General features: G+C 37.5%; 2 protein-coding genes across 2 annotated transcripts; one reads left to right on the top strand and one right to left on the bottom strand.

Moving 5' to 3' along the window:
* The first annotated feature begins 887 nt into the window (after positions 1–887).
* Positions 888–9749, top strand: LOC141586130 (golgin candidate 3-like). The gene is made up of 15 exons (XM_074407261.1): positions 888–1432; positions 2098–2196; positions 3533–3655; positions 4548–4715; positions 4945–5083; positions 5165–5229; positions 5406–5570; positions 5666–5743; positions 5845–5991; positions 6297–6593; positions 6714–6779; positions 7143–7345; positions 8384–8438; positions 8543–8734; positions 9199–9749. The coding sequence occupies exons 1-15, from the start codon at positions 1232–1234 to the stop codon at positions 9517–9519; spliced, it is 2319 nt and encodes a 772-aa protein (XP_074263362.1). The 5' UTR covers positions 888–1231; the 3' UTR covers positions 9520–9749.
* Positions 9750–10242: 493 nt separating this feature from the next.
* Positions 10243–13228, bottom strand: LOC141586129 (reticulon-like protein B6). The gene is made up of 5 exons (XM_074407260.1): positions 12646–13228; positions 11640–11820; positions 11402–11543; positions 10895–10964; positions 10243–10788 (listed from the first exon to the last, which is right to left on the bottom strand). Exons 1-5 carry the CDS (start codon positions 13052–13054, stop codon positions 10622–10624), a joined length of 969 nt encoding a protein of 322 aa, XP_074263361.1. The 5' UTR covers positions 13055–13228; the 3' UTR covers positions 10243–10621.
* Positions 13229–13453: the final 225 nt, after the last annotated feature.

Genomic DNA, 13453 nt, shown 5'->3' with positions numbered 1-13453 from the left:
CGACTATGACAATTTTAGCTCATAGAGGAGCTCATCTTGACACTTCTTGTCCGCTGTGTCGATCTCAACTGGAAACTCCGGAACATTTATTCCGATCTTGTGAGATCATTCAGCATATTTGGCGTTCTTCGTCGCTTGGCATCCAATCTATGGCTGATCCAACTGTCTCGTTTACCCGATGGCTTGCTGATCATATTTCATACCTTCATCGGTCTTCCTCCAGGGATTTCAGCTGTTTACTTTATTTCTTCTGCATCTTGCGCTCCATTTGGCTCACCCGAAACTCCATTGTTTTTGAAGATCATACACTTGACCCTGTACGGATACTTCATTTAGCCGAAGCTTTACACCTTTCACATACTCGTCTGCCTTCTCTCCGCCTTGATGATGTCCCTTCCCGACATTTTTACCGTAGGGCAGGTAATGTTATTTCGACTTTCACTTTCTCCTCATCTTACAAGATATCCGTCTGCAGGAGTTCTTTTCAGAATGGATACATTGCTACTGTTTCGACTGAATCGTGCTTGCCTGAAATCTACTATTTGCGAGCAACGACTTCCTTTGCAGCTTACTCACAGGCATTGCTTCAACTTATGACAACCCGAGAGTTCCCTACTTCCTTTGGTGTTACCTTTGCTGTAACATCGCAAAAATTATGTTCAGTTCTGGTCTCTCAGAGGCCAGTCCCAATAGTTGCGCGTAATTCATTACGCGAAATTCGCAGATTGCTTTGTCTTCATCGTAATTGGTCGGTTAGCCTGGCTACTGGTTAGATTGTAAGATATTTAATGTACCTGTAAGATGTTTATTTCGTTCTTCTTTTAATATAATGGTTTACAATTGTCGAAAAAAAAAAAAAAAAAAAAACCTATAAACTTCTATAAAATCAGACGGTCCAAACCCGATCCATTGACACTCAATCCGTCATCTTAACTTTGGCAACGGGAAGAGAGGCCTTGTCTCAACAAAAATTAATCAACGTGCTAATCGACTTTTACTCGTATTTCTTACCAAAATTGACAAATGTACGTGAATTAAACCCTTCATCCGTACACAACACAATCAACTGTTGTTCTAACCAAAATCAACCTCATCAATTTCCAGATCTATCCTATTCCTCTATCCTTCGCATCCCTAATTTAATCGAATCGCATTCAATTTCAATCGAACAATTGAATTCCATCGATCAATTGATCAATTAATTGATTGCTTATAATTTAGGTATTTTAAGATGTGGAGTTCAATTGCGAATTTCAAGGAAAACCTAAATAAGATGGCACTTGATGTACACGATGATGATGATGATGATGATCTTTATGAAGATAAGCACGCGATTTACGGTCGTGATGATCGTCGACGATCTCATAGTCTTGCTCATTCTAATCTTTCGATTGATTCTCCTACTTCTAATGGCGTTGATTCTCCTTCTGAGGTATTTAATTTGATTTTCTTAGGTTGAATTATATTTGATGTTGATTATTTTAGGTTTTCGTTGAATGTGATCGTATTTGAGCTATGAATTTGGTATTATTTAGCTTAGAATTGCAGTGGCGGTGATGGTTTCTGAGCTATGGTTGCCTAATTCGATACGAATACCGAACATTCGATTTGTGATATGCTCTAATAAGGTGTCTGATATAGTAGTTTGAGTAAGCGGCATTGGTAGAATATGTTCGAACCGATTTACGACTTGTTAGGGATTGAGCGCATTTGATAATCCAGGTATGGTTGGAGGAAATTAGAGAGTGAAGAGTTAAGAGGAAGGGGAGCGCGTAATGACGACTGTTACAACTTATAAGAATTCGTGTTCTGATTGATTGGCACATTAGTGGTGGTATCGAGGGAATGAGGGACTGGTTATTTAGGAAAAGGGGAGTACCGGAGTATAATGTAAACCGTTTTGATAATTCAGTTGGGGAAAATGATAGGAATTTAGAGATTGCACTTTTGAGTGCGAGTATATGACTGTGTTGCAATATATTGATGATAGTCTGGAATAAGATATAGTGGATCGCAGACATTGTCTATTGATTTTAATGTGCTCTTTCGTAGCTATGGATGATTAGAGGCTTATAATTTATTTTGTTTTGTTTGTAGATTGAGAGGTATAAAACAGAGATAAAAAAGGTTAAGGAATCCGAAAATGAATTAAAGGCGTTGTCAGTTAATTATGCAGCTTTGCTTAAAGAGAAAGAGGTATGGTTCAATTTGTTTCTTAAAGATCGTTCTGGAAAAGTTCACTTTTGTGTCCAGTGTTTTTGTGGATATCTTGATGTGAATGCTATCTATCTCCTAACACGAGTTGGTTTCAAATTTGAAATAATGGATGCATTCCCTTATTAACATTTGTAACTTTTGCTTTTGCTATTCTTAGTTTATAGAAGTGGTAATCCGTAATCTTCCTCTTTCGTATGATCGTATCTATGAGGACACCGGTTTCCCTCCTTGCAAAAATTGGTCATAGGCTCATAGCTATCCTCTAGCTTACTCAAGTGTGGAGACGCTAGTCATGTAGCAATGAGGCATCATTAGGTTGGAGAATTATGTATGAACTGTTTGAGTTGTCCATACTCAATAGACTACTAAAGTTGTGGAAGGAGTGACAGTCAAAAGACTAATGGCTGCTCGCCTAATCTTTGACAGAAATAATGTTCTATTTCTCTCTTAATTGGTTGGGTTAAGATTTTTCACTGTGGCTATATCCTTGCTGGGTTGTGTTCTGTTATCTTTCAGCCTTCTCAATGGAAGTTGATACATAGATCTAGTAGTACTAAAAGGCATGTGTACATGTCACAGAGTGAGCTGTGTGGTGGAAGAATAAAGATTTATTATATTTAAGAAACCAAGGGAGGCAACCGGTCGCATATACTGGATATTGAGGTTATGATTACTGCTTTATCTAGCGTGATCACATGTGTAGTCCAGCATTGCAATTAGAATTGGTTCAGAGCATCTTCCAGTAAAGTGTTATCATCTAGGTATTTTGTGACGAATAGACTACATAGCTATTTAACATAAATTGATTCATTAAGTCTGCTTAATTCTAGCCTCTAGGCAGAAGGGAAGACAAAATTTGGGCCATTTTGGTGGATGAGATCACTTTTGTATACAACGAAAAGCTAGTGTAAGGGTCAATAATGCTATTGGAACTGAGATTTGTTCTGAACCACATGCATTCTCCTCCCTCCGGGACCCTCCCCCTTTCGCTTTGTTCTTAAGTCTGTCAAGTTGGCAGTATTATGTCCAACATTGTTATTGTCTCTGTTCATCTGAGCTATCCAATTTGTGAACTCTGCCACAGTATATCACTCCCGGGCGTTTCCATAAATTTAACTTCTTCCTGTAGGCAGATCAAAACAAGCAAATCGCTCATTGAAGCAAAACATTGATGTGCCAAATGTGACATTTATTTCCCTGTCAATTTCTTTGAGGTATCCAGTTTATGAACACCGCCACAGACCCAGTGATACAGTAGATATATGCTGGAGAGCTTTTCTGTTTGCTAGTCTAACTCATCAAACTGAATTCATAGGATCATATTGCCAGACTGAAACAAGAAAATGGCACACTGAAACAAAATCTAGAAGTGCCAAATGCTGCCCGAAGTCCCTCTAGAAAGGACACTACAACGACAAACAACGTGAATGGACCGAGGGTAATGTCTGAAGCATTCTTACTCCATTTATCATTTTATACTTCTAATTGGTCTTTAGTGTGTGAATATGCGACTTCGTGTAAACGTTAAGGAAAAATTGCATTTTATCTAATATTTCCTTTCTCGACTCATTTATTAAAGTGTCCTTCATTTAAATTTGAAACTAAACATCCAACGAAAGACATTATGTTCGTCATGGTTGTTTGTTGAAAATATCATCTGGATAGGGATTTTTTTGGGTAAATATGTGAAACTAAATTATAAACTATTGTAATGTATTAGTGTTCTACCATTGGCCACTCTGAAACTCGGATTGTCTAGGAATGGGAGAAGAGAGAAAAAGAGAAGGGGGAGGGGAATCATATTTTTTAGTGAGGAGTTGTGGAAGAGGGAATACGGTTAGACTTGAAAATGAAGCTAATTTGAGTCAGCACGAGAAATTGGTCAACTGAAAAATTAAGTTTCCTTTTTTTAAGTGTTGCAAATAAAAGAACTTGAAGAACTGAATCTTTTGAGATGTGTAGGTCAATGTACTCCGTAATTGTTATCATTTAATGATAATAATCGTCATTACTGGTACAGAACTATTATTCTTTTCACATCTCGTTTCTTCTTAAATGAACCTTTCACAGCATATACGAAGTATATTCGTATTTAAAATGTTTTGCCTTCCTCCATTTCACTTAATTAGTGCATTCTATAAAATTCAACTCGCATAAAAAAACAAATGCGGCTTGTAACACAAGGAAGAGTAGATTTTTGGATTTGAGCTGTTTTAGTGAGTAAATGCAAATTTTATCCTTTTGCTATTCTTCTTTTTTCGAACTTCATCCTCATTTGTAAGTTCTTCTTTTAACATATCAACTGGCACTTATTTTGGAGATATGTTTAGGGGAATGGAGAACAATCCCCAAACCGACAGAGCAAGGTTTCAAAAAACCGATCTAGTGGAAACCACTGGCAAAATGGTGCCGTTTCTAAACCAGATGGTTACAGCAATGGGCATGTTCATGGTATTCAATCTGATCCATCATCCAAAAATCCTAATTTACGTGAGAAGGTAACGCACATTTTGTTCTGTGGTGTTCTTGATATGCTTCACCTGTACACATGCTTTCTTAAAGTGCATTATAATATACGTGTAGTTTAATGTCTTATGTAAAGTTTTGACTTTAAAAATGGTACAACAAACTTCTTGCACACCGATGATTGCTTCAGTTTTTGTACATGGTACTGTTTTTTGTCTTTTTCATGTATAATAGCCTTGACCCAGAATAAATGCCTTCTAGGAGCTTGCAGATATGTTAGAAGAGAAAAACAGGATCCTGGCGGCTGTACAGAATGAGCATGAATCTCAGATGAACAAGTTACGGGTGGAGTTAGAAAAACAGCGCAATGAATTGACTGATGCAAAACTGAAGTTGCAAGGTTTGGTTCTCTGCATGCACGAAGATATCCCCTCCCGGTTCTATTAATTTCAATTCATGAATGTATCACTGCTGTTTACAGATGAAAAAAGGATGAGCAGTTCGTTAAGAGATGAGCTCAACTCACTGAGATCAAATCGCAATGAGGTGAGTTCTAACTTCAACCCCCTGCATGTTTCTTTGTTTGCTTGTTCTGTGAGTCGTGTTGTATATCTCTGATCCAGTAAATAACATGGGATGCCTATATACAATTTCTTGTCCGTTTTTTGTTTCATATAATATTATCTTGATTTCTTGCTTGTACTCTGGTTTCAAACTGGCAGGCATCTTTTGAGACGAACAATCTCCGAAAAGAAGTAGATGAAAAAGAATCGGAAATAAAACGATTACAAATGGAGCTCAGTCGAAGGGACAGTGAGGGAGTTAGTGATACTGACAATTTGAGGAGAGTAACTGCAAGATTAGAGAAGGAAAATGGTGAACTAAAGGTTAGCATTTTGTATTTTATGGAAGTCATGGATGGCTTATTTTATGTTGGTATAAATTCGGGAACTTTACCCGTATTCAATTCCAAAACATTTAGGTGGAGAAGGAAAAGCTCCGTTCTGAACTCAAAGATGCTTTAAGAGCAGTGAATCAGAATCCCAGCAGTTTGAATGAGGTAATCCTTAAGTTCTGTAATAGTTGCTTTCACCTGCGAGACCGTATGTTTTCACCATGAGAATTTTTTTCTTATTTGTTTGATATGTCATTTATATGTAGAGTTTGGATGTATCAGCAAGCTTTCCTGGAAAGGAGGAATTGGAGCAGTCTCTACGTAAGATTGAGAAAGATTTGAAGGAAACCCGTCAAGAAAGGGACAAAGCATATCACGAGCTGGCTCGTCTTAAGCAACACTTACTGGATAAGGTTTCACACTATCAGTTTTGATTTTTTTTATTTTTTTTTCACGTCATTGGCAGTTCAGAAATCGATTTTTAGAAAGGTATCTAAGCTGAGTGTTTTTCCCCCTTTTCCGCTGTTCTTGCCTCTTGTATTAACCAATTTTCGAGGGAAGTTGAGATATCTTAATCGATATAGTGAAAAATTAAGTGTGATATTTGACTATGGTACTTCAGGGTACCTGAAATTGTGGGCAACAATATTTTGACTTCTTATAAACCTTCGGCTTTCTGTTGCTCGTATTACATTTTATTTTGCTGATATTATCTTAGGAATTGGAAGAATCCGAAAAGATGGATGAGGATAGTAAAGTGATTGAGGAATTGCAACAGCATGTCGAGTACCAGAAAGCAACAATTTCAAATTTGGAAAGAGCCTTGCAGCAGGCACGTGCAAGTCAGGAGGAGTTCAGGATTATGAATGACCATGAAGTGCAGAAGTCTAAGGAAATAATTGAAGATTTGAAGAAGAAACTCAGTAGCTTTATGAGCGCCATTGATGCCAAAAATACTGAACTTATGAACCTGCAAACTGCTCTTGGGCAGTACTATGCTGAAATTGAAGCTAAGGTATACTTCACACATCCCTGAATATTTTCCTCCCTCCAATTGTCTGATCGAGTACTTGAGTAGTTCAGTGTTTATCTAAAGCCTTCTGAAATCCCTTCCTTGAACTTTTTTTTTGTGCAGGAGCATTTGGAGAGTGATCTATCACTGGCTAAAGAGGAGTGTTCTAAGCTTTCGCTACTTCTACAGGTATGTCCATATTTTGAAGTCTTGACTTGGTAGTTGCTGTGAGTGTTCTTGGATGCTTCGATAATGTTTAACAGCTTACTGTAGGAAGAGCTCCAATGTTTCTAAATCGAAAAACTTAATACTCGTATAAACAATTACATGCATATAAATGAATAGCTGAAAAGCCTTGAGATTTGCCCATGCAAACTTGTGCTAATGTTAGAGAGGTTAAGAGGAGACTACCATTTCAGTGTTATATGTAGCAGTCAAGTTCTTTCTGTACCTACATGGCTACATGTAATGAACATTTTTACTCTTAATACTTTATCTTGAGGAAAGAAATGGTACCACGTATCCAGACAGATGACATGTCTTCTATTTCAGGCTTCTAAACAGCAAATTGAAGGTTCAAACAAAGAGAAGGAAGAAATGCTAGCCAAGCTTGCTCAAGCAGACAAAATGGTAGCCGAATGGAAGAGTCGTGTAAATAAACTCGAGGAAGACAATGGAAAACTACGGCGTGCCGTTGAGCAAAGTATGACTAGGCTTAATAGGATGTCCGTTGATTCTGATTTCCTAGTTGACAGGTTTGCCCTTCTATAGACTGCTTTTCACAGCTGTATGTGTAGAATATCCGAACTAAGTAGGGCTTGCTTGTTTTATGCAAAAATCTAGTATCTACATCCACCATATCCCGGTAATAATGGCTGCCTACATTCTCTTAACGCTGCTTTGAAAGATGTTGTAATATGTGAAGTTATAATAATTTTATAAGTATGTTGCACTAGTAAAGGTTTTCGGTTCACATTTACTAACACGGCTTTGCTTTCCAACAATCTTCAGTTGTAAAAACATTCGTCATTGTTTGGCCTCATATCGTGCTTTCTCTGTCATTTTGTTCAGTTTGCTGTCTTATTATGTTAGTTGTAATTTCCATTCCTAGTGGAGCTCAAATTCAGTATTCTATACCTTTGGAATATGATAGTAGTACAACTTGACCCATTACACTATCCATGCTTTTCATATTGTGAAGTAAGTTGGTGAATGAAATTCTCAACGCAATTTCCATCAAGCGGGGTGATCTGAAAACAAACTCTTTGTCATGGGAAACACACTGTCCCTCCTTACCCTGACATAGGTTGGATCCTTTAAGGCATGGGGATTGGTGTGCTTATAGTTTGTTGGTACTAGACACTAGACAGGATTGTAACCAAGAGCCTGCCACATGTTTGGCACTTTGATCCTTGAGCACAGAACTATTGGGATGGATTGAAATGTCCGTCATTCCTTATACGTCACATATTTCTGGTAACATATCTGTTAGCACTGACTAGTAAATCTATTAGCTCTAAAAAGCAATTGAGGCAGAGGACAGTGAGGCTTGACAACTGACCTGAGTAATTGAACGTATTGCTGTAATGAGATGCCCATCATCGTTTAAAAAGAAATGAACAAGATAAGCCCCATGCTTCTATGTTACCTTCCATCTGTTCCCACTTGTGTTGAATATTCATTATTCACCATGCTGCGTGATGGTAGTGCATACTAGTCATTAATTATTCATTCTTAATCAACTCCCATGTATCTTCTAGCAAAATTTGATATGTGATTTATGGTCATTTCAGGCGCATTGTCATCAAATTATTGGTGACATATTTCCAGAGAAACCACAGCAAAGAGGTACCCTTTTCTTTGATTTCCATTGTGTGTTGTGAATTGTGACTCGTGTATTGGCCCTCGAAATATGATGGCTAATGTGTTAGTAATCATTTTGAAATGACCAGGTCCTTGATCTCATGGTTCGCATGCTGGGATTTACAGATGAAGATAAGCAGAGAATAGGTGTTGCTCAGCAGGGTACTGGAAAAGGTGTGGTTCGTGGTGTGTTGGGCTTACCAGGCCGTCTTGTTGGCGGCATTATTGGTGGGGGTTCTGGTGGTCCACCTACAAGCACAAGCACGGCTTCTGATGATCAGGTAACAGAGTAATATAATTTGACAGTCTCATAGTCATTGGCTGATCCACATTTTATTACTCCCTCCGTTTTGTTATATATGACCCTTCTTTTTTCGGGGTAAGCCTTTGACTTTAAATTTTACAAAACTATATTTGTCCAAAAATTATACCATTAAATTCCTTAACAAAATCTTTTTCATATGTATCACTTGTATATTTAGAGAGATATTGAAGAGAGAAGTAAAAGTCTTGAAATGTGAATCCATCTTCCACTAATTTAGGCCAATTTTAGGACATTCCTCTGTTTATTGCCCAATTTTAGGCCAAAAAATTTGAACTCTACTTTTTTTATATTAAATTAAAGTGTTATTCAACGAGATACTAGAAACGGAATTTTTTGGCTCTGCTAATGCTCTGAGCGTTAACCTTAAAATGATCTACTCTTGTAAGACTTACCCCAATGCCTTCTCTTGCCATGCATCAGTCATTTGCGGATCTGTGGGTTGATTTTTTGCTTAAAGAAAATGAAGAAAGGGAAAAGCGGGAGTCTATGGAAATTACTGGTGGGTCCACCGGAGGTGCAGAAGGCGGTAAGCCAACTGTTACAGCGACTACTTCACTTTCACCGGATCGAAGAGTAAGTTCTAGTGGACGTCCTCCTATCGTTTCTACTGTTTCGACAACAGCCCCTTTGATAGATACGTCAAGATCCTTGTATTCATATCAGAACACAAGACAGTACGACACTGGTTCCGCTGAGTTCTCTACAGTCCCACTTACGCCTTCTGGGAAACATTTCTCATAGTGGACGGTTGTGGTCGTCTATATAAACAACACCAGTGTAATTAAAGCAAATAGGTCTCCGTTTTTGTTTACATTTATATTTGTTATTCGTTGGTTTTACTGATTCAATTGCAAATATAACGTCTGACGGACTCTTACCTAAGCTTGCAAGTGCAGACTTATGTTCTGTTTGTAATCTGTTACAAATCTTCGAATTGATTCGTCTTTCTAATGAAACTACATTGAATTTAAGCTCCACTGATGGTAGGCCAAAACATGTTGGAATTTTGGAAAACATAATCGTAGAATAAAAGCATAATCCAAGACCGCGATAAAAATGTTGAAAAACTAATTCACCCTAAAGCGGTTTTGCACGGGAATTAAAAGGCATACAAGCTCGTAATCATTTAACTACGTTTGAATCAGTTCAGCATTTTACAAGGCAAAAGGACATTCATGCTGGAAAAGTGGATCTCTTTCTTAAAATACTAACCTGTCCCAAAAAGGTAAAGCCAATCAAGGAAATATTTAAAAGCTGACAATGTAACAAGCAAGGTATCACATCCGATCTGATGATATTTAGGTAAGACTTTTATAAATTAATACTAGTAGCCGAGTGCGTCAAAACGCAGAATCCTCCGTCTTATTCATTTATTTACCTTTGATAACAGGGAGTTTTACAAAGAATAGAAAAGGCAAATAAATGATTAAAACGGAACGAGTGTACATAAAAGTTTGGACTAAATTCATCACTCAAAAGTAATATTGTACTAAAGGTTAACAGGGAAATTCAGTTTTCGTGACTAGTGTATATAACAACTACAATAACATGACATAAACACAGCACGCGGATTGTAATAAACTGGACTACGACTTCAATTCCCCTTTAAATCAAACCGTGAACAACTCACAATAAAACATTGTTCACATTGCTTTAAAAAAACAGGTACCTCCATGCTAAACCAGGCGAATCATGTGTTCGAGTCTAATTGGGAAGGGATCAAACTAAAGATTAACCAAAAAGATACGTGCCAAATGGAGTGGCATAAGGAACGATTGTCTATATGGCAAATAAGTGGTCGGTAGTTGTCTTAATTGCTTCGGTTTGAGGTTAGTTAATTTCTCTAATCCGACTTTTTGCTCAAAGGTCCTCTGGGGATTTTGCTGATGTATCTTTCATTAACCACACCATAATGCTTCTTGGCCTCGGCAAATGCCCTCTCTGCGAATGCATCAACCTTGTCCTCATGCTTCTCGTAAAGGACGGGAATAGTGTGAAGCAATACAAAGTCTGCGAAAGACACGTGAATGAAGATGAAGGTGCAATCATTTAATAAGTCATAAACAAAACTTCAAACGCAAGAGTGACGAAAAAGGAGGGTGCAATTGTAGCTTACTGATATAGAAGAGGGTCAAGAAATCGCAACTTTTGCCCACAATGGATAACAGCCACAAACCAGCAATAACCTGAATAAAAACAAACATTATCAAACACAAGCCAGTCTCTAATGAGTGTGTCTTGCAAATCAAAACTGTGAGCCCTACGATTGATATTCATAGTCCCTCCGCCTCACTCATTCGTTTACTTTTGATTAGAGTAACACCGAAAGTATAAAAAAGGTAGCAAACGACTGAAATGAAGGAAGCATTAACTATTATAAGTGTAACAACAACAACATCAGAGCCTTAATCCCAAAATGATTTGGAGTCGGCTGACCTGAATCATCCTTTAGAACCGTGGGCTAAATCTGTGGGCTAACAGTTAACCAGGTCGTATGAAAGAAATACGGTGTAAAATGCCTCATTTGAGAGTTTGTGTTAAAACATTTAACAAACTGCTACAAGGTTCACATAACTTAAAATTCAGTGAAATAAAGAAGGCGATAATGACTAGTGAGTCTTACAGCAAGGAACTTCTTCAGGTCTTTTCCGATAGCAATATCATGTACGAGTGCAAATGCCCTATTCAACTCAAACCTCAGAGCAGCAGCAACCTGAAGGAACGGCTGTTCTGGCACACTAAACTCGGGAAATTGTGGAGGAGACCTGTAATTATTCAAAAAATCAATTCAAACTCAAAATAACCTTAACAATTCTACAGAAAGTCAGTTTTATTCAAAGAAGAATGATCTTGAAGCTCACTTGTTGATAAAGTTGGTTGCATTAGACCACAAGAACAAGACTGCAAGTCCGAAAATCAAGACATGGCAAACAAGAGTGAGTAGATGATACTCCAGCAACTCGAAAAGGATCCAAATTGCGGTTGCTGTTCCCAACACACTAGCTGAGATCTTCTTGTTCCTCCACAAAAATACCTCAGCAGCTGCACAAAAACGTAGAGTTTTCAGCTATTTAGAAGGTTCGTAATTGAACTCATCTCTCAACAAAGTCTATATCACACGATGAGACGAAGAAAACATCCGCATCAAGCGCATCAAGCTACACATATCATAATGATTCAAACGAAAACACTCCTATAACAAAACCTATTTTTTCGGAATATAACTACATCCAAAGAATCGATTAATCAATAATACATAACATGATCATCATACCGACCTCCACATCATTCAAGCTACACAACCATAACGATTCAAACCAAAACCGCCATATTATAAAACCTAATCTTTTAGGTATTGAGAACGATCAATATAACAATTAACTACTTAAGAAAAATTGACTAATCTAGGATACAGTAGATTAAATCATTGCAGTTAACGATCTCAGATTAACATAAATCCGAAATCAACCTGATGACTCCGTATCACATTTAAACATCGAAACAAAGTAAATGATAGTCAACATCCTTAGTTCCTTACCGAAATCAACCTGATTACATACTTCCTCCGTTTCAATCATTTATTTACCTTTTATATTCTTTGTGAGCGATTTTGTAATCAAAGGTAAACCGATTGGAACGGAAGGAGTATATTTAAGCATCGAAACAAACTCAAATCGCAATATCGTAGTTTAACAGAACATTTCGAACAATAAATTACGCAATCAACGATAAATACCTAAAATAACAAAACCTCGTCAAATCAAATCAAAAATCAATCAAAAAACATCAAATTACACCGATCTACGCAAATCAAACCTTCGATCGAAATGAACATAAGGAAGAATCGAGAAATAAAAGAAATCATACGTTTTCCTCCGCCGAGAACTTCATAAACAGGCTTCTGACGACCGAAAAGTCGCGAAACCTTATCTTTAGCAGAACTACCAGCAGAAGCAGAAGTAGCAGCAGGAGCAGCAGGAGCAGCGACAGGAGGAGACGACACCGTTTTGACCTTCTCAGGAGGAGACGACACCGGTTTGACCTTCTCAGATTCATCATCGGACGACGATGAAGATGATGAAAAATGCTCCTTAACTTTTTCCTTTTCTTTTTCTTTTTCTTTTTCTTTTTCGATATGTTGTTCTACAACCTTCTCTTTTTCAGGCTCAACCTTGTGTTCATGCTCATGCTCTTTAGTGTCATGGTGAAAATGGAGTTTTTCAGCGATCTTGTCCATGAACGATTCATGATGTACGTGTTCGGTGTTCTCCGCCATTGATGAAAGTTGTAAAGGTATGAAGGTTTTTAGAGAGAGAAAGTAGTGAGTAGAGAGAGATTTGAGGAGAAAGGTCAGGGTTTTGGAGGTCTTATTGATGGAGGAGATTTCGAGGTGTTAAGATCTTGGCCGTTGGATTTCAGGGTTTTTTTATTTAAATTTAAATGTTTTAGTGAGGGAAAAAGTAAAGGAGATTCAAATTTTAAATTCAGAGCAACGGTGTTAGGACACGGCGTGAATGTAGCAATCTTTGTGTGATTGTGTCCGTTTTTGTTTCTTAAAAAAGATTTTACGTTTTTTAAGAACATTGTAGGTAGGCTAATAAATCGATTCGCCAATACGGTTTAAATATACGAATATGATATACTTCGTATAAAAGGTTTTAATTACACAAATTTA

Source organism: Silene latifolia, chromosome 6, assembly GCF_048544455.1.
Source record: "Silene latifolia isolate original U9 population chromosome 6, ASM4854445v1, whole genome shotgun sequence".
Lineage (NCBI taxonomy): Eukaryota > Viridiplantae > Streptophyta > Magnoliopsida > Caryophyllales > Caryophyllaceae > Silene > Silene latifolia.
This window is presented reverse-complemented; position numbering and strand designations above follow the sequence as displayed.